The sequence below is a fragment of the Phascolarctos cinereus genome, unplaced genomic scaffold, assembly GCF_003287225.1.
Source record: "Phascolarctos cinereus isolate Bilbo 61053 unplaced genomic scaffold, phaCin_HiC Scaffold_2;HRSCAF=192, whole genome shotgun sequence".
Classification (NCBI taxonomy): domain Eukaryota; kingdom Metazoa; phylum Chordata; class Mammalia; order Diprotodontia; family Phascolarctidae; genus Phascolarctos; species Phascolarctos cinereus.
The window spans coordinates 246752102-246773284 of NW_027555625.1; the positions used below are offsets into that span (position 1 = coordinate 246752102).

Here is a 21183-nt window from a genome sequence, read left to right on the forward strand (position 1 = left end):
AACAAAAACTCAGAGGAAAATGACTGAGGCCAGTTTCACTGAGCCACATATCCACTTTACATGGAAAAGATCTAAGGCTTCTCCTCTTAGGGCATTGTCCTTCATGGGATGCTTTCAGTGAAGGAGTCAAACCAAACGATAACAGCCAGGGAGCTGGCAGGTACCTTTGTAGACCCAAAGGCATGGACTTGTACCTTTGCAGAGTGAACAACGATGGCTTTATGTTCCACATCTAGCCAAGAGTTACCTAGTTATACTGAGTTTTTTCATTCTCCCTCCTTAGTCCTAGCACCCTTGATGGTGGGCATCAAGATGATGGCACCAACCATTCATAGTCTGCCTAAAACTGCTCCTGGTGTTGATTAAAATCAGTTTATACATGCACAGTGATAATGAAGTCCAGTCAGTTAGTCACCTGGGTGGAGAGAAATCACAAGAAAAGAATAAATTTGGGCAGCTCTCTTTCCTTGTCTGGGCTTTGGTTTCCTCTTCTGTAAAAAGGCAGAGAATCCCTAAGAACTGCTGCACTTTAACATACTAGGCTTTACATTAGAACCCTTGCAGGGGCAGCTAGGTGATGCAGTGGATAGGGTACCAGGCCTGCAGTCAGGAAGACTCATTTTCCTGAGTTCAAATCCAGCCTGAGACACTTACTAGCTGTGTGACCCTGGGCAAGTCACTTAACCCTGTTTGCCTGAGTCTCCTCATCTGTAAAATGAGCTAAAGAAGGAAATGGCAAACCCCTCCAGCATCTTTGCCAAGAGAACCCCAAATGGGGTCATGAAGAGTTGGACACTGCTGAAAATGATTGAACAACGACAAAGATCCCTTCCAGCACTAACATTCTATGTTCTAAGGTCCTTTCCTACTCCAACATTCTGTGTTCTGTGTTCTGAGGTTCCTCCTAACTCTGAGATTCTGTGACCACGTTGACACTCCAGAAATGGTTTGGTGGTTATTGGCAGAGGATAGGGGGAGTACCTTAAACCTACCTTGTGTTTTCTCTCAGAAAACTGCCTCTAAGATATAAAACCTTCTTTAAACTGCTGATTGGATAAATTCCTTCAAATTTAAAGGGTTTTTTTATTCTTCCATAGAGAAAATCTGCCCTAAATTTGTTTTCTTGCATATGTTTGCAAAGTTTGTGTATCTCTTAATACATAAGAGACCATTGCTTTCAAAATATCCTTTTGAAAAGATGTCATCAGCTAAACTTAACCTTTGTAACTTGTGTATGAGGCAAGGCTCCTGTGAATAGTGGGCAAGATCAGGTAGTAGGGGCTTTTCTCTGTCAGCAGCTGCCTCAGGGATCTGTATGCTAGTTTAGTACATGCCATGATTTGACAGTGAATTGCAGTTTTATTTTTTGCCCTTCCATCAAAAGTGGTGTGGCTCTATGCTCTGTTTATTAAAATTGAAGAACTATGCATAGTGGATATAGACCTAGATTTAGAATCAAGGGGCATGGATTCAAATTTCAGGTCCACTGCTTACTGCCTGGATGACCTTGGGCAAGTCACTTAAACCCCCACCTTCGACCCCTGCCCTTAGAAGTAGCTAGGTAGGGGCAGCTAGGTGCCACAGTAGATAAAGCTCTGGCCTCAGAGTCAGGAGGACCTCAGTTCAAATCCGGCCTCAGACACTTGAAACTTACTAGCTGTTTGACCCTGGGCAAGTCACTTAACCCTGATTACCTCACCAGGAAAAAAAAGTATCTAGATAGTGGACACGGCACTGGGCCTAGAGTCAGGAAAACCAGAATTCAAATTTGGCCTCACACACTTACTGGCTGTGTGACCCTGGGCAAGTCACCTACTCCATGTCTGCCTTGGTTTCCTCATTTGTAAAATGGGGACAATCATAGCACCTACCTCCTGGATTATTTAGAGGATCAAATGAGATAATATTTATAAAGCACCATGCAAACCTTAAAGCATTATATAATTGCTGGCTATTTCTTTCATCATCATTATTATTACTATAATTATAAATATTATTATTGTTATTTTTAATGTATTTGATTAAATTTCCAACTAATCTGTAAGGTCTTGAAGGATGGGATCAGCATGCCTTATACTTTATATTTCTCATAGTATAAAGCGCTGGGTCTAATAAAGGCTTCAATAAGAATTTTTTTATTGATTAATGGTTGCTTTACTCTGATGTCTTCAGAGTTCAACTGTAAATGAAAATCTTAGCAGACATTGTTATTAAGATGCTACTTTCAGATGCCACTTCACACCTATCAAATTGGCTAACATGACAGAAAAGGAAAATGACAAATGCTGAAGGGGATGTGGAAAAATAGAGACATTAATGCACTGTTGGTGGAGTTGTGAACTGGTCCAAGCATTCTGGAGAACACTTCAGAACTGTGTCCAAGGGGCTATAAAACTGTGCATATCCTTTGCCATTAATATTGCTATTTAGTCTGTACCCCAAAGAGATAAAAGAAAATGGGAAAAGACCATATATACAAAAATATGTAGAGTAGCTATTTTTTGTGGTGGCAAAGAATTGGAAACTAAGGTGATACCTATCAACTGAGGAATAGCTGAACAAATTGTGGTACATGATTGTGATGGAATATTATTTTGTTATAAGAAATGAAGGAGATAGTTTCAGAAAAACGTGGGAAGACTTGTATGAGCTGATGCAAAGTGAAGTGAACAGAATTAGAAGAACATTGTACACAGAAACAGCAGTAATGGTGATAATGAATGGTGAGAGACTTAGCTACTCTGATCAATACAATGATACACAATAGTTTCAAAGGATTCATGATGAAGAATGCTGTCCACCTCCAAAGAGAGAACTGGTGCTTTCTGAGTACAGGTTGAAACATATTTTTTCAGTTTATTTTCATTGCTTTTCTTTTGGAACATGGATGATTTTTTTTTGCATGATTTCATATGTATAATGAATGGATATCATATTTCGCGCTATCTCAATGTGTGGGAGAGGTAATGGATGGAGCAAGAGAATTTTCGATTGAAAATAAAAATATTTTTTAAAAGATGCTGCTTTAGCTTCTCATCCCTATGTTTACAGCATCTTCCTGTTTGCTTTTGTCTTTCAGATTCGGTCTGACAAGGATAATGATATTCCCATTCGATACAGCATCACTGGAGTCGGGGCTGACCAACCACCCATGGAAGTCTTCAATATTGACTCTATGTCAGGTCGGATGTATGTAACTAGACCCATGGATAGAGAAGAACGGGCCTCCTACCATGTAAGCATCTGAAAGCAGTGGGCTGTGGTGAAGAGAGCCTTGGAATGGGAATTGGAAGAGTGGGTTTCTAATCTCACCTCTGCTGCTATCTCACAATTTGACTTTGAACAACTCCTTTCCCTATTTAGACCTTAATTTTCTTATAAAAGAGGTGGATACATGGTCTCTAAAATCCCTTCTAGCTCTTCCTATTTATGATTCTTGCTCATCTTTGATCAAGAGACAGCATGTAACTCATCAATCATTCCTTGTACCCTTATATTCTGATTCAATCCCTTTCTCTAAAGCTGTAAATCCATTGTCTTTCCCTATTTTCTCTAGTTCCTAGATATGCATCCTGTAGTCTTTTCATTTCCCCTTTGTGTCTTGGACAGCAGAAAAGTCATCTCAGAAAGGAAATCTACAGTGCATTCAATCTCAGAGATTATCCTCTGCAACAGCTGAAGGGGATAAAAAAAAAAACCATCCTTCATGGCCCATGTTTAAAGGGGCAGATATGGATGTTTCACCATGGAGTGTGGCAAAATCAAAAGACCACTGGCCTTGGGATCCAGCTACATCTCACTGATTAACTTCAGGGTCTCGCATGCGACTTCCCTTCTCTAGGTCTCAGTTTCCTTATTTGTAAAGTAAGAGGATTGGACTATCTTATTTCTAATATCATTTTCACCTCTATTATTTTGAAGCAAATACCTTGACTTTTAGAGGAGATTAAATTCTGAATCATCAGCATTGCCAATGCCACATTAATCATCTGACTTAACCTTGCTTCTACCATATGGTGCTGAACAGAAGATCTCTCCAGCCCCCTACCATGCCGGGTCTGAGAATGCAGTGATTCTCTTTAGTGATCCCAGTGTGTGATGGGCTTCTGGACTGTGCATCAGGGTGTGACAGAGACAGAGACTGCCTTTAAAACACTCGTGTCTTTTGTTAGCATTGTCAGACACTGGGTATAAAAGGGGAGCCCATGTTGTTGACAGCATACATTCCAGCCTCTTACATTATAGCAAATCTCATGAGCCTCCTGAGCTGCACTGCTCTCTTCCTGCTTGTCCTGCTCAAGTTACCTAGCTCAGAGATCTCGAGGGCTCCAAGTTCAATATTTCAAATCTTAAGGGTCAAGTAGAAAGGAGAAGACTAACAATGAATCAGTTTCAATTCTAAAAAAATCATGAAGATGGATGGACAGGGAGAACAAAGAATTAGTCAGCGATTTAGAGACACTAGAACTAACACTCCTCATTCCAAAGCTCAAAGGAGATAATTTTATCAGTTTTAAAAAGGCCGTGCCACCCTGCACATTGCAGAGTAATTTTATAAAACTTGCACCTTATAGGCTAATAAATTCATGAATGGACAATTCTTAAGTAAAGTAAGGGACAGTGGAGACGATTGAAATTGATATCACAACAAATAACTATGCTTTCCTCTAAATGGTACCTCAGTATTACTATAAGAGACAAAAAGTACCACATAATATAAGGAACCCTAAAACAGACATAGTCTGCCATTTCTTATTGTTGTATGTGAGTGAGATGGATATTTTTATCCTTCTCATATGAGTAAATTAAGTCTCTGTAATCTCCATCTTCTCAAGCAGCAGTCCCATCTGCCTGAAAGGACATTTGGAACTCCCTAGGGGAAACCTCTCTCACCCCCAGAGCTGTCTGGTAGATGACTCCTAAGAGAAGTCATTTTATGACCAATGGCATGAGTTTCCCTCATGCTGGGGAAGAGTTTCAAGTTGTTCTCCTTTTCCCCTTACCAAGCTAGTTCTTCCTCATTTCTTAAATTGAAGCAACAGGTTATTCCTAGTCTGTCTATCAAAAAGTGTTTGAAAAGTGCTTACCGTTTTTACTGTGCTAGATACTGATGATAAAAAGAGAAAAATGAAAAAAAAAATCCTGCCTCTAGGAGCTTACATTCTATCAAAGGATATACATACCATACTTTAAAAAATCTGTGGCAGCAATAAAGACAAGAGGTAAGCAGGTTCAGAAATAGGGTGGTGGTTATGAGTGGAGAAAAGGTGACAGGTATAGGAAGTATTTGGTTGGCAAAAAATGGAAATTTTCTGCAAATTATTACATATGTGGGGTGATAAAGAGTAAAGAATGTAGGATGACTATGAACTAGGATGACTATGTGAACCTGGGTGACTAGAAGGATGGTGATGCCTTCAACAGAAAATGGGAAGTTTAGAAAGAGGAGTAACTTTGAAAAGGAAGATGTGTTTTAGACATATTGAATTTGAGATGCCTATGGAAATGTGTCCAAAGAGCATTTGGTGATGTGAGACTGCAGCTTAGGAGAGATTAGGGCTGGTGGGATTTATCGTTATGATGAATTGATGATATGACGTGAGAGAGAGAGACAGACACAGAGAGAGAGACAGAGAGGAGGGAGAAGAAGAGATAAGGGAGAGAAGTCTTGGTGTCAGGAGCCTCAAATGTCAGGTCACCAAAATGTTTCTGAGGGTTACATTTAGGCATCCTAACAGCTATTGGTAGTGAAAATTAAATGTCAGCAGAGGCCAGGGGTCACTTGTGCTGACATGGTTACCACTCATTCCATCAACCAGGCACACTGTCAGTGAGATCAGATATCCCCTTAACCATACTGAAACTCCTGGTGGATCATCCAGTGAGGGGTTGGGGAGGGGTAGAAAAGGAAATAGATTATCTTTTTTAGCTAGATGGAAAAAGAGATTTCCCCTGAGTCCTGGAGTATCTGAAGGAAAATTATTTTATTCTCTTTGAACAAGAAAGATTATTTTTTACGCTGGGCCAAGGAAAATGTGAAGAAAAATGATTTAGAAATGGGGGTACTTGAGATACAGTGTATGTGTTGTTTCAGCACTGGCAGGATTATTTCAGGTCTGGTCACTGCCACTAAAGAGCTGAGATAGCAGACTGAGGGCAAGAAAACTGTGGTACCCTTTGGCAAAATCTACTAGCACTATTTTCAAACAATCAGTTCTCCTCTAAAAGTATAGTGTCTCTATTGCCCTCTTTCACCAATACTGGGAGTCTCTTATCCTTGAAATTTGGAGATATATATGTATGTATGTATGTATATATATTTGTGTGTGTATAGATATATATGTGTATATATAGATATATATAGATATCTATATATACACACACATATATATACATATATATATAATATCCATATTATTATTTTATATAATAATATCCAATGGATATTATTAGATACATATGTTTAATATAGAAATATAGATGTAAATATAGCTGGAGATAGATATGTTAATGTTTGTGGATTTCTATCTATATGGATAGAGACAATGTTATTTTATTTGAACAGGGAAACTCCAAACAAGAAAACTCCATTTACCAATTTCTTTCGGAGAATCAAACAGGCAATAAGCAGGAGAGGTTGAATCCAGATTCTCTGTCTGTCTGTCTGTCTCTGTTTCTCTCTCTCTCTCTCTCTCTCTCTCTCTCTCTCTCTCTCTCTCTCTCTCTCTCTCTCTCTCTCTCTCTCTCTTCTGTGTGTGTGTATGTATATCTGTCTCTCTCTCTCTCTCTCTCTCTCTCTCACACACACACACACACACACACACACACAAATGAAACTCCATTTTAAGTTTCTGACTGACCAATGTCCTCTAAAAGTCCTGAGGGTGGGATTTCAATCTTTGGGGCTGAAAAGTAAGGGAAATGTTTGAGCTGATGAGACTTTTGGGGAAAGGTCATTCATTGACAGGTTACCAAAAATTCAAGCCATCCCAGGTCTGAAATGATCATTTCTTTTCAAAGTTACTCCTCTTTCCAAAACTTCCCATTTTTCTGTCAAAGGTGCGATCGCCATCCTTCTAGTCATGCAGGTTCACATAATCATCCTAGATTCTTTACTTTTTATCACCCCACATATGCAACACTTTGCAGAATACTGCCATTTCTTGCCAACCAAATCTAGTATTCTAGAACACTAGAAGGTTCTCCCATCTCTTTCTATAAGAAATTCTGCCCCCTTTCTGATGGAAGGCTTGAATGTATGGCTGGCTGTTAATCCTCTTCTCCTACGTGTGCAGAAGCAGCAACTGATCCCTCAAAAAAAAGCCTCTTGTTAATGCAGCCCTCAAAGTGGAAGGTAGGATAGTCCAGGACAGTGGAATGAAAACTGGCTCTGAAGTCAGAGGACCTGGGTTCAAGTCCTGCCTCCAATGCTTACTATCTGTGCGACTTTGGGTAAATAAACTTAACTTTTCTGGGTGTCAGTTTCTTCATCTGTAAAATGAACAACTAGGCTTAGATGGCCTCTGAAATCCCTTCCATAGATCTATAACTCTCTGATCCCAGATTACAACCATCCTCCAAAACTCCTATTCCCATCACCACCAGTCTAAAACTGAGTTCCTTTCATTATCTTAAGGATTCTTTGACACAGGTCCTGTCATCGAGCACCATGATTTTCTTACAAAGCTTCCTTTTGCATAATTAGTCAGATCGCCTCAGGTTCAGCATTTTTACAGCACTTTCCTTTTTAACTGCCCACATGGGGAGGCCATTTGCCTGATTAAATTCACCTTTTCAAGATGAGACAGATTAATTTTTAATTATTGTGGTAGCTCCAAGAAAGGAATCTTTCATCAACCTGAAAAGTCCCTCTTGTTCTCTCCTCTCTTAGAGACCTTGGCTTCAGGGCTTACATCATCCTGCTCTTTGATTTCTTGCTGAAATGTTACTCCTGTCAGATGTGTGTCTCAGTTTTTTAAAAATCATGTCTCATAACTTTTCAGAAGTGGCAGTTGTTAGCATGGATCACCTCCCCTGTACTCAGCAAGCCTAGGCCACTCCTGAGTAGCTACTACTATTTCAGATAATAATTCTCTCTGAAACTTCAGTCCTTTCTTCCTCAAAACTCACTTTCCCTGAAGCTTCAAGAGCTTTTCAGCTGATAGAAAATCTCTTTTCAAAATCAGAGTTGTTCATCACACTTAGACTCAAGATTCTATTTTGATTGGCTTATCTTAGCAGCTTTTAAAATGTACACGATTGGCTTTCATATTCAGGAAAAGCTGCCTCCAAAATTCATGTCAATGCAGCTACATGAGCTGAGCTGAAGAAATGGAAGTTAGAACCAAAGGCCTCTCTTTGCTGAGTCTACAGTCATTTGGCCAGGCATGCCTAACTCAGTGCTTAGCATATGCTTGGCACATAGTAGGTCCTTAATAAATGTTGACTGACTGACTGATTAGCTCTTCTGTCCAGGGTCTGAAATTCATTTTGAGCAATTCAAAACCCATGGAAATATCAGCACATTATGAATCAATGAATCAATGAATCAATGAATAAAGAAATGAAAAAGTGCTTATTATGTGCCAAGCACTGTGTTAAACATGGATGACACAAAAATAAAAGCGAAAATGCCCATGCCTTCAGGGCACATATATTCTAACAGAGAAAAACAACCTATTTAGGGGGATGGTACAATGTCGGGTTGTTTCTGGCTTGTATGAAGCAGAATAAGGGAAAAAAAAGAAAAGAAAAAGAAAAACCTGTTAAAGAGCACTTGGGAGGCATTTGTGGTATTGATCATTTTGAGAGACAAAGGCAACAAAATGTGTAGGATGAGGCCTGGTCAAGCTCTTTGAGGTTAGTAAAATTTGCCTTTGTCACTTTCCCACTTGCCTTTCTACATAGCCATCCAAATAATAGGCTGTTCTAACACTATTGCTGATTACCCCTTGCCTTCGTCCTATAGGCTTGAGCTCAGGCCTGTCTTTCCTGGGGCATCCCTGAGTTCCAAAATCATCCCTATATTCTATCTTTCAAGACTTGCAAGCTAGCTGTCACTAGAAAGGATCTGATAAATATTCATCCACACAGGGGTGTTAATGACTGATAACAGCCTAATACGTTACCCTTCCTAGGGGAGAGTTGTATTTTAACAAGAGAAAATGAGCAAGGAAGCTTTCGTTGTAATCTGTGTGACAGAGAGAAGAAAGTAAAAGGGACCTTTCTGTCAAATCACGATACATAAGCAACCTCCGGCTCTGCCTTCCTCAGACAACCAGACCTTCTAAAGAGTGCTTGATGGCTAGCTGGTTTCCTTCCTCTCCCTCTGCCCATGCAGATGAATTACACTGGTACCTTTTCACTGTCTTCCTACCATAAAGATGTAGTCCCAGCAAGCAGAATTCATTATAAGCTCCCTGTCAGAAAAGAAGGGCCCACTGCTGATAACTATCCAAATGAGAAAGCAAGTGCAATTCATCTGGTATATTGCAATGACAGGAGACAAGGTTTGAGGAGCAGACAGTGGGAGTTGGGAGTGACAGTGATGAAGGAGGGGCCCATATTCTTTGCAATATCACTTCACCATTAATTGTAGAGGAAGGGCTACAAAATCAACAGGATTGTAATAATCATACTTAGCATTTAAAGTTTGCATAGGTCTTTATGTACTTTTTCTCACTTGAAGTAGTTACGAGTACTGCTACTCCTATCTTACAGATGAGGAAGTTGAGGCATGTGGAGGTTCAATGACTTGTCTATGGTCACATAACTAGTGAGTGGCAAAGATGGGATTCAACCCCAGACTTTCTTGGCTCCAAATCCAGCTCTCTAGCCATTAAGCCACATTGCCTCCTGTTAATGTGGGCCAATGTTAACCTCAATCAACTGCTCATTTGAAAAAAGCAAAACCATCATTTTCATTCAGAGTTCCATCTAAGCGTCAGTGAGCTTTCACAAACTCATTTAGTAACTGGGACCCATAGTGCCTTTACACTATTAACATAACCCAAGTACCTTTGCATCGAGAAATGATGGGAGAGGGAAAAGAAGGCAATGAAGAAAGTAAAGAAGACATCAACACATAGACGAGAGCTCTGCCAAATTTCAGTTCATGCATTTTGCAGGAACTCTTTGAGTGCTCATTCATGAATTCTCAACATGTACATCTACTCTTCCTAAGTCTGTTTATTTTCCCCTCAAGCAAAGTTGGGGGGGTAATTAGCTTCCTGATTGTATTTTGTTAGCACTTCAACATGCCCAGGATAGGTAACAGAAAGCACTGTTTCCATGTGCTGGCCAGAGAGTAAGTCACTGGTGAACTGAAAATCTGAACACTTAAGGTCTGTCAGTCATGTCTGTTGTCAGATAGAAGTTACTGTACCAGGACTTGAGGAATGCAAACCCTGGACACATTCTTGGGGGGAAATTCAGGCATAGCTGGAGGCTGTCTTTTCGTTTTTCAATCCTACTCTGAAAAACATCTTGTATTCAAGAGTAATTCAGATTTTGGTAGGCTACTCAGAAGTTCATGTTGGAATTCCATCCAAATCCATTGAAAATTAGTTGCTGTCTTTTCTAATTGGCTTTAGCACCTCATTCTTTATGCATGGGACTCTTGCTAAAATAAAAACATGTGGCCAAAGAGTTCCCAGGAATATCTCAATTCTAGTATGTCTCCTCCATGATATTTAAAGTTGAGAGTAATATAAGCAGTCAAGTGTCAGGAGGGGATAGAGAAGACCTGTGTCCTTGGGAAAGTCAGAGGGCCTGCAAGGTCATACAACAGTATCAGAGCCAAGACCATATGCCAAGTCTTCTAAATCCCAGATGAGGGCTCTTTCTACTATACTATGGTCAAAGAGCAAAGAGTATGATTCCAGCTTTAATATTACTACTGACTTTAGTTCTGTTCAATTCAGCAAATATTTATTGTCTAATATACACACACACACATATACACATATACACACATGGCATTGTGCTAGACACAGGGAAAAGTGATGGAAAATAATGCCATTTCTGCCCTCACATAGCTTATAGTCTACTTGGGGAATAGGGTATAGTACAACATGTAAATAAAGAATAATAATACAAAGTAAAGTGATATGAGAACAAAAGGAAGGTGCAAACAAAGCACTCTCGGGAAATTTGAGGGGGAAGTCAAATCAAATCAAGTATTTATTAATCACTTACTAAGTGTTAGGCACTGTACTAAATGCTGGGAATACAAACTGAGCAAAAAGAAAGACAGTCCCTGTTCTCAAGGAGCTTGCATTCTAATCAGTGGACACAAATAAAAGGAAGCTAATAATGGAATGGGAGAGAAGGCACCTCCAGGGAACATGGTGGAGAAAGCACATAGACAGGAGTATATGGAGGAGAATGAAGGAGAATGAAGACATGGCTGACCTGGGCACTTTCTTTAAAATAACAAATCTGGGAAGAACCAGACAATCAGAGGAAAGGGTAGGGGGAGGGAGGTGATGGTACTTCCAGTGTGAGAAGTCCCTTTCAGATAAGGGAAAGGGGAGATCAGGGCAGGCTTCACAGAGGTATTAGATATCTCCACATAGATCTCCCAAAGGCAGTTGAAAACATTGTCCACACCCTCTCCCCCTTCATACTTCTCTATTTCTCTTTAAGTCTTTCTACACATCTAAGTTTGCAACCTTGACATCACCCTTGAACCTTCCCACATGCCCTTTACCCAATCAGCTGCCAAGCTTAATGTACTTTACCTCTCCAATATCACTAGCATCTATCCCCCTCTCACATAGCCTTCAGCCTAATTGGGACTCTCATCACCTATTTTAGGGATTTTTACTAGTCTCCTAATTAGATTCTCAACTTCCAGTCTCTCCCGCATTCTATCCTTGATACAGCTACCTAAGTAAGATTCTTAAAACCCAGGTCTGATCAATCATTACTCTCTTGCTCAAGAATCTCCAGTGTTTTCCTATTGCCTCTAAGAGAAAAAAAAACAACCCAGTTTCCTTAGCTTCACATTTCGAGCCCTTCACATCCTGACTCCAATATACTTGGCCAGACTTCTTTACACATTCCTCCACTTCAGGCAATCTGAATTCCACCCAAAGTGGCCTATTTGCTATCTCTTACATATGACAATTCATGCCCCATCTCCATGTCTTCGTACAGACTGACCCTCGTTCTTGATATGCCCTCCCTTCTCATTTTGCCTTTTTAAATACCTAGATTTTGTTAAGGCTCAGCTTATGTGCCACCTCCTACCTGAAGCCTGCTAGTTTTCAACACTTTCTCCTGCCTTAAATTATTTTTTTACTCATCAGTTTATTTGTATCTCCCAGGATAATATAAGCTCTTTGAGAGGCAGTTAATGTTTTTCATTTCTTTCTTGGTATTCCTAGCATATACTTCAGTAGTTTGTACACCTACGGTGCCTTAAAAGTACTCGTTGAATTGAGGTGCCACATGAGCTGAGCCTGGAAGGAAAAGAAGGATTTTAATAGGCAGAAATGAGGAGAGAGTAGATCAGACACAGGAGATGGCCCCTGTACTAATATACCAAAGCAGGAGTTCACTGCCATTGCAGTTTGACTGAAATATAGAGGTTGTAATGTGGAAATAAGGCTGGAGAGGTAGGTCAGTGAGAGACTGTGAAGGACCTTAAATGTCTAGCCAAAGAACTTGCATTTTATCATATTGGCAATAGGCAGCTGAGGAAAGTTTTGAGTGGGCAAGGTTTTTGCCATGGATATCCTTGTGTATTGCAAAGATTCATAGGAATCTATGAAAAAGACAAATTAGAGAGAAGAGTCTTGAATTTTCTCTGTTTTCCTATCTGTACAATAGACATAATCTCTTCTTTTCCACAAAGGGAAATTATACAGACAAAGGATGTACTAATTAATATGGTGGTTGAAACATACTCAAGTACCTTTTACCATCATTGTGCCCCCACCTATATAGAATTAGAACATGGTGATGGACACTAATGCTATAATCTTTAGCCACCTGAGACAGTGTTTTGTAGTAGAATGGGCCCTAGATTTCAGTCTGACAAGCTGAATTTTAATCCCAGCTCTGTTGCTTACTAGCTATGTGGCATTGGTCAAGGTACTTAGTCTCTATAATCCTCAGTTTCCTCATCTGTAAAATGAAGGGTCAAGCTGGATGGTTTCTAAGATCTCTCTACCCTCTAAATTCTTTGATCCTATATAAAACTCCCATCCTAGTTTACTACATTGCTTATTTTTAAAGATATGGAAGGGACTCTGAAAGGTCAGGATCATCACCCAGTTAAAGAATTCTCACTATTGTTTCAAATCCACTAACTAGCATTCTTTTAGAATTGCCCCCTTTCCAAGAAAAAGTCATTCTTCTTGAATTCTCACTCCCAGGAGACATTACTTCTGGCAACAGCTTCTCTACTGATTCACAGAGAACGAATTTTTAATATAGCAAGTGACAAAACCATAGTGACTGCTGTTGGTCAGAGGAATTCCATCATGGTTAGTCCTTTCAAACACTTTCTCCATTTTTCTGTTTATTCTCTTTGCCTGTCATATAAGCACTTGGGCACCTCCATGTTATATCTGGGGGTGCCAACTGGATGTTTTTGAAACCAGATCATCAGTACACAAACTTTGTTGAAATGAGACGGATGGCCCAAATAATCCCTGATTATAAGTGCAGACCCGGTGGCCAGCTCATCCATCCTCCTGTCTTTAGATAGGGCTGTTCTTTAACCATTATTTATGAGGTAGAAATCCAAGTAGGCAAGGGAGTCACCATGAGGAACTGGGCATCCAACACTAAGACTAAGAGACATGGCAGAGTTCCAGTTTTCAGGAGAACTAGAGACCAAACCAAAGATCACAGAGATGAAATGGATTTTAGGTGTTATCTGGTTTAAATCCCTAATCTTAGGTATGAAAAAATGAGGGCCATCAAGAGTTGGGGTATAGGACAGAGTCCCAAAAGAAGGACTTTGGTTAAGGGGAACAAAACAGTGACCTGGTTTCAGGGTTAGTTACCAGAGTAGGTCTTAGTCACAGGAACATGTCAAAATCAGTCTATTAATCAATCAGAATTTGTTAAACACCATCTACGAGTCAGTTACTGTACTACAGCCTGGGGATACAAAGAATGAAAAAGTTCCTACTCTCAAGTAGCAATTGCTAGAGGATATAAGTTCAGAATTGGAGCTACAAAACAGCTGACTAAATGCTATAGATCCTTATATTTCCTCTTAGGGATGTGTGTTCACAAGGCCTGGGAGAAAGCTAAGCCTGTTATTGGGACTTAACTGGCCCTGGCTAGAATGTTGAGGGCCAGGAAGAAAGCTAAGATGTTCACCACAACAAGAACAGAAATGCTTTTCACAGTAAACATATTTATTCCCATTTCAGTTTAAGCAAACGCCCAAAAAATCAATTCATAAATAGACAAATAGTGGGATGATGGGATGATATCTTTTCAAAGTTTGCTCCCACTTTACCAAAAGGTAATCCATTACATTCCTTTAAATTCCAGTGTAATGTAAGCTCTTTGAGGGCTGGAGATGTTTCATTCTTATCTTTGAAGTCCCAGCACCTACAACAATGCTTTCCATATTAGTAAGGAGATACTTAATAAATGTTTTTTGAGTTAAATTAAATAGCCTTAAAAGACCTCTTAGTGACCTTAAAATATGGTAAGATTTCCAAATGGTCAATCTGGGAATAACTTTTCAGGATCATAATTATTGTGTAAAGTGAAGTGTGTTTATACACAAAATAATTGTGCATATAGACATGCATGAAGGAAGTGATTAAGATATATTTTTGTGACCTGTAGCAAAGGGAAGCAGCCAAAAAAGGGGGGATTCTGTGATGTTTCTCTGAATTATCTTATCAATGAGGAGATTCATTTTGGAATGTAGATTTATATTTGGAAAGGAGCTAGAGGTTATCTAATCCAATCTGTTTATTTTGCAAGTGAGGAAACTGAAGCCCCAAGAGATCAGATGCTCTGTCCATGGTCATGTAAGTAGTTAAGTAATGGAGCCAAGATTTGAACCCAGACTTTTTGATTCAAGCTCTAGCACTATTTCTAATTCACAATCATTCAAAGCCTCCATTTTGTATTTTTATTTTCATATTTTAAAATTTCTTTTCTTTAATACCTAAAGCATAATTTTAGATTATGATTTGTCTTTAATTGACACATAAAATTCCAAATCATACTTTCTAAGTAATGTTTAAAAGCTTTAAACAATATTAAATCAATTCTATTAAGGTAATTAAATTGGCTGGATTAGGTACTTAAGTAATAGATATAGGACTGGGTTTTTTAGTTTTCAATATTCACTTCCACAAGTTTTTGAGTTCCAAAATTCTCACCCCTACCCCCACCCCAAGATGGCATGCATTCTGAATACCCCATCCCCTGGTCTGCCTTCTCTTCTGTCTCTCCCCCCTCCCTTCTCTTATCCCCTTCCCCTTCTATTTTCCTGTAGAGCAGGATAGACTTCTGTACCCTCATTTCCTGTATTATTTCCCAGTTGCATGTGAAAACATTTTTTTTAAAACATGTGTTTTTAAAACTTTGAGTTCCGAATTTTCTCCCTTCCTCCCTCCCCACCCACCCTCATTGAAAAGGCAAGCAACTCAATATAGGTTGTACATGTGCAGTTATGCAAAACACTTCCTTAGTAGACATGTTGTGAAAAACTAACTCTATTTCCCTTAATCCTATCCTGCCCTCCCATTTATTCTATTCTTTCTTTTGACCCTGTCCCTCCTCAGAAGTATTTGCTTCTGATTACCCTCTTTCCCAATCTGCCCTCCTCTCTATCACCCCCCTGCTCTCTTGTCCCCTTCTCCCCCTATTTTCCTGTAGGGTAAGACAGATTTCCATACCCAATTGAATGTGTATGTTATTCTCTCCTTAAGCCAAATCCTATGAGAATAAGATTCCTCATTCCCTCTCACCTTCCCCTGTTTCCCCTCCACTGTAGAGACTTTTCTTTTCTTTTTTTGTGAGATAATTTACCCCATTCTACCTCTCCCTTTCTTCTCCAGTATCATCCTCTCTCATCCCTTAATTTTATTCTCCAGATATGACCCCTTAATCTTCAACTCACCCTGTGCCCTCTATCTATCTATATACATACATACAATTTTTTTCCTTCAACTACCCTAATACTGACAAAGTTCTCATGAGTTACAAATATCATCTTTCCATGCAGGAATGTAAACAGTTCAATCTTAATAAGTCTCTTATGATTTCTCTTTCCTGTTTACCTCTTCATGTTCCACTGGAGTCCTGTATTTGAAAGTCAAATTTTCTGTTTAGCTCTGGTCTTTTCATCAGGAATGCTTGAAAGTCCTCTATTTCACTGAATGACCATTTTTTCCCCTGAAGGATTATACTCAGTTTTGCTGGGTAGGTGATTCTTGGTTGTAATCCTATCTCCTTTGCCCTCCGGAATATTATATTCCATGCCCTGCAGTCCTTTAATGTAGAAGCTGCTAAATCTTGTGTTATCCTGATTGTGTTTCCACAGTACTTGAATTGTTTCCTTCTGGCAGCTTGTAATATTTTCTCCTTGACCTGGGAACTCTGGAATTTGGCTACAATATTCCTAGGAGTTTTCCTTTGGGGATCTCTTTCAGGAGGAGATCTGGATTCTTTCAATTTCTATTTTGCCCTCTGGTTCTAAATATCAGGGCAGTTTTCCTTGATAATTTCTTGAAAGATGATGTCTAGGCTCTTTTTTTGATCATGGCTTTCAGATAGTCCAATAATTTTTAAATTCTCTCTCCTGGATCTATTTTCCAGGTCAGTTGTTTTTCCAATGAGATATTTCACATTGTTTTCTAATTTTTCATTCTTTTGGATTTGTTTTACAGTGTCTTGATTTCTCATAAAGTCACTGTCTTCCAATTGCTCTATTCTAATTTTAAGGAAGTATTTTCTTCAGTAATCTTTTGGACTTCCTTTTCCATTTGGCCAATTTTTCTTTTTAGGGCATTTTTCCTCATTGGCTTTTGGACCTCTTTTGCCATTTGGGTTAGGCTATTTTTTAAGGTGTTATTTTCTTCAGTATTTTTTGGGTCTCCTTTAGCAAGCTGTTGACTTGTTTTTCATGATTTTCTTGCATCACTCTCATTTCTCTTCCCAGTTTTTCCTCTACTTCCCTTACTTGCTTCTCAAAATCCCTTTTGAGCTCTTCCAAGGCCTGGGACTGATTCATATTTTTCTTGGAGGCTTTGGATGTAGGAGCTTTGATTTGTTGTCTTCTTCTGGTTGTATATTTTGATCTTCTTTTTCACCAAAGTAAGATAATATAGTCTGACTCTTTTTGCGCTGCTTGCTCATGATCCCAGCCAATTACTTGAGTTTTAAACTCTTGTTAAGGTAAGAGTCTGCTTCCAATGTGGAGAGTGTACTGTTCTAAGCTTCAGGGGTTTGAGTAGCTGTTTTCAGAGATACTTGTAGGGACCTGTAAATTTTCAGTTCTTCCAAGGTGGTATGATAAGGGGCGAGGTGTTTACTCCTTTCCTGGCCTGTGACCACAAGTATTCCTTTCTGTCCCCGTAACTGTGAGAAGGGTTTCCTCTCCACAGCCACTACAAGCTCCACCATGCCAGCACTCCTGCTCACCCCAGCACTGCCGCCCAGAACTGTGACCCAGATCTACACACGGGCAAAGTAAGAGATTCCTGCCTCAGCACTGGCAAAGAGATCCCTGCAGTCCCTCTCTGATCAGCCACTGGATTCCCCCTCAGTCTGTGGGCTGGAAGCTCAGGAAGCAGCTGCCCCCCCCAAGGCCAGGCTCTTGGGGAATGGAGCTGAGACCCGTCTTCCTCTCTGACCACTGACAGAAACAGACTTTTCCCACTGACCTTCTAAGTTGTCTTTGGCATTCATGGATTGAGGAGTCTGGAAACCTCCACATCTGCCACAATTCAGTCCTCTGAGGCCTGCTCCAGGTTTGCTGCAGCCTATGCGCCCGGGCTGTGCTGCGCTGCGCTCCCAGCGTGGCGCGATACACCTTTCTGATCAATCATCCAGGTTGTCTTGGGCTGGAAATTTGTTTCATTCTGTCTTTTTGTGGGTTCTGCTGCTTCAGAATTTGTTTAGAGCCATTTTTTTTGAGTATTTGGAGGGGTTTGGGGGAGAGCTCAAGCAAGTCACTGCTTTCACTCCACAATCTTGGCTCTGCCCCCCTCCATTTTGTATTTTCAAATATATAACCTTCCATTTGTTCCTTTAGTACTTCATAGATCCATGATTCCCTTGGTTTGGGTATTCCCTCCACTGGGGTGAATCACTGTCCTTCTAAGCTTCCTTTTTAAATAGTCTTCATAACTATTTACATGACTTGCTATAGCCACAAAGAACTTTATCTTGGAGCAAACCTGATGATGAACCAGTCCACGCTCAAGATTGGTCTACTGCATATAATGGGCACTTAAGCCAGCACCAGACCTGTATTCAAAGCCTCTCTAACTTAGTCACACCTGCCAGAGGTATTGTTCCATTGACATACCCATTGGCAGGCTGGAGAAGGACTTTAGTGGAGGCATTCTCTACTCAAAGTTTAAAAAGTACCCTCTTCACATGAACAAGGAACAGTGCTTCCCCGAATCCCAGGAATATAAGAAGAGCTGGGTAACATTTCAGTCATTGAAATGTTTTTTCTCACTTTAACCAAGCTGGGTGCCCTGGCCCACAAGCTTGGTAAATGTCATGAGCTGATCAAGGCTTACTGGAGAGCTACTCCTGAAAGTTTCAAACAAAAGCTACCAAATTTGATTAAAACTTTTTTTTTTCTGGAGGTAAGGTGGGGCAGGATGTAAAGCAAACCTGAAGATTAAATAAATATGTGATCTACATGACATGTTATCTCCGAATAAAGCAGTTTCTGCACCTGAAGATAGAGCAAGAAGCCCCAATACCACCTTAGTTTGAAGATAATAACTTTAATTTTGGCACAGCATTACTTTTTTTTCAAAAGACAACCTGACCTTTGACTTGTAAAGTTATTGACTGGCTACAACTGACATAATGAAGGATAGCTCTGTGGCTCCTGGTTGAGTGGTTTGTCCATGAGGATGAGATGCAGATAGTTCACAGTGACTGGCAGCTGGATAGATGCTAGGGGCTTTAGCATCACAACACAGCACTTTAGGTTTGTTCTTAATAGAACTTAGCCCAGGCTTGGACTTTTGCACAATCTCATGTTGTGTTGTACTTTGCAATTTTCCTAGGAATCAATGTTAATTTGGTTTGTTGCACAACACACATGGCTTTCCCTCTCCCTTTTTTCCTCTATTTTTTGTCAAGTAAGCCTTGAAATTCTTCTTAAAAACACAAATTATGGGGTAAAATTCCATTCACTGCTGTCTGAAGCAAACCAAAACACTGGAGCCAATATGAATACAATTAGCACTTTCATTTTTCGTTCAGCAGCTATCATGTATAAATGCCTTCCTTTCGGAGGTACATGAAGCAGCAGTAATGAGAGCTATGCTAAGAGATTGGATGATAGGAAGAATTCACTTGGAACCAGCTGGATCAAGCTCTTCACAGTCAACATGCACCAGCTCCCGTTCCCTAGACATTCTCCGCTTTAAAGTTCTATTTCCCAAAAGTCTTTTTCACCTCGGTTTTAACCACTTTTCCAGGGTCATAGAACCATAGAATCCTAGAGTGGGAAGGAATCTTAGGAGGGATTTTAAAGGTATAGTTGGATGAGACCATCTTATCTAATCCCTTGCCCACAATCAAGAGGTAGTACAGTGGCATGGGAAGACTAGGAACTGGAAAAGCTGGGTTCTAATCTCAGCTGTACTACAAATTAGTTTATAATCTTGGGAACCTCTAATGGGCCTCAGTTTTCTCCTTTACAAAATGTGGGGCTTAGATTAGATCAATCAAGCCATCAACAAGTATTAATTAATCACTTACTATGAGCCAGGCTCTGTGCTAAGCACTGAGGATATGAAGAAGAAAATACCAAAGTACCTACTCTGGGTGATCTTACATTTTAATGGGGGGTATTGCATATATAAATCAGTACATACAAGAATAAATGCAGAGGAGATGGAAAGGGGAAGGCATTAGCAGCCATGGGGACTAGGAAATAATTCCTGAGGAAGGTGGTGCTTGGGCAAAGCTAATTCTGACATTCTACATGCTATATTCTAAAGTCCTTTCCAATTCTGAAATTCTGTGGTTCTATGGTTCAAGACTCCTTTAAGCTCTGCCATTCTTCAGTCTCTTGGTTCTATGACCCTGTTCTCCAGAAGCCCTGTCAGCAAGTCATATATGCCCACCCTCTATTCTTCCCAGAGGGATTTCCTACCTATCAACTAAATCTCTCCAGATCTGAATGCCGTTTTGAGCATCAACCCCAGAAGGTTGACCCACACTCTATACTTTTATTTTGGCTTCTTCCTTGTGTGTTCCCCTCCTTCCAATTCTTTCTTGCCTTCAGCTTGTTATCCCAGAGGGCTTGTCACTCTACTCATTCATTTTAATAGACTGTAGTTGTCCTTTCATTTTAAGGAGACAGACCCTTGGTCTCCACTGTTACCTGGCAAGAATTTCTCTTTCTGGAGATATAAGCAGAAGAGATATTTTAAATGCAAACCCCCAAAACTAAGATGCTGCTGCTAACCATAGAGGTATTTGCCCATTTGAGACATTAGATAAATATATACAGAAGTGGCACAAATCAATTTTCAGATGCCCAGCAGATCCTGTGATGGGAATATTCTGACTACCCTGGGCTTTAAGAATGAACATGCATTTCAACTTTTAGCATGTCAGAAGACTCTATGATAGGTGTGAAATGTTCCTCACCCCCACTATATTAATAGCAGTGAGGAAAATTTCACCTTTAAAGAGTGCCACAAGGAATTTTCATGGTCATTTTATCGGATCCCTGGGATGAGAATACTCTGCTGTCTCTGTCACCAAAATATTATAGACTGGACTCTCGAACCATGGGGGTGAGACAACAGCTGCTGCCAATAGCCCTAATGTGAACACCAACTTCTTTCCTACTCTAGGGCTGCCTACAGGTAGCAGGCAAAGTACATAAACGTCTTTGGCCACTGCTTGTTATAGTCTGGTGCATTATACTTTAATTTCAGGCTTGATTATCAGAGAAGAAAAAGAGAAATACAGTGTTAGGGGCAGCTTCTT

At 40.0% G+C, this 21183-nt stretch overlaps 1 protein-coding gene across 1 annotated transcript in view; it reads left to right on the forward strand.

Moving 5' to 3' along the window:
- CDH4 (cadherin 4) overlaps positions 1-21183 on the forward strand; it is a 448736-nt gene that overhangs the window by 204742 nt on the left and 222811 nt on the right. Inside the window, exon 3 of the mRNA XM_020981500.2 lies at positions 3080-3235. Within this exon, the coding sequence (XP_020837159.2) occupies positions 3080-3235 (156 nt within the window). The remainder of the gene's footprint in view (positions 1-3079; positions 3236-21183) is intronic.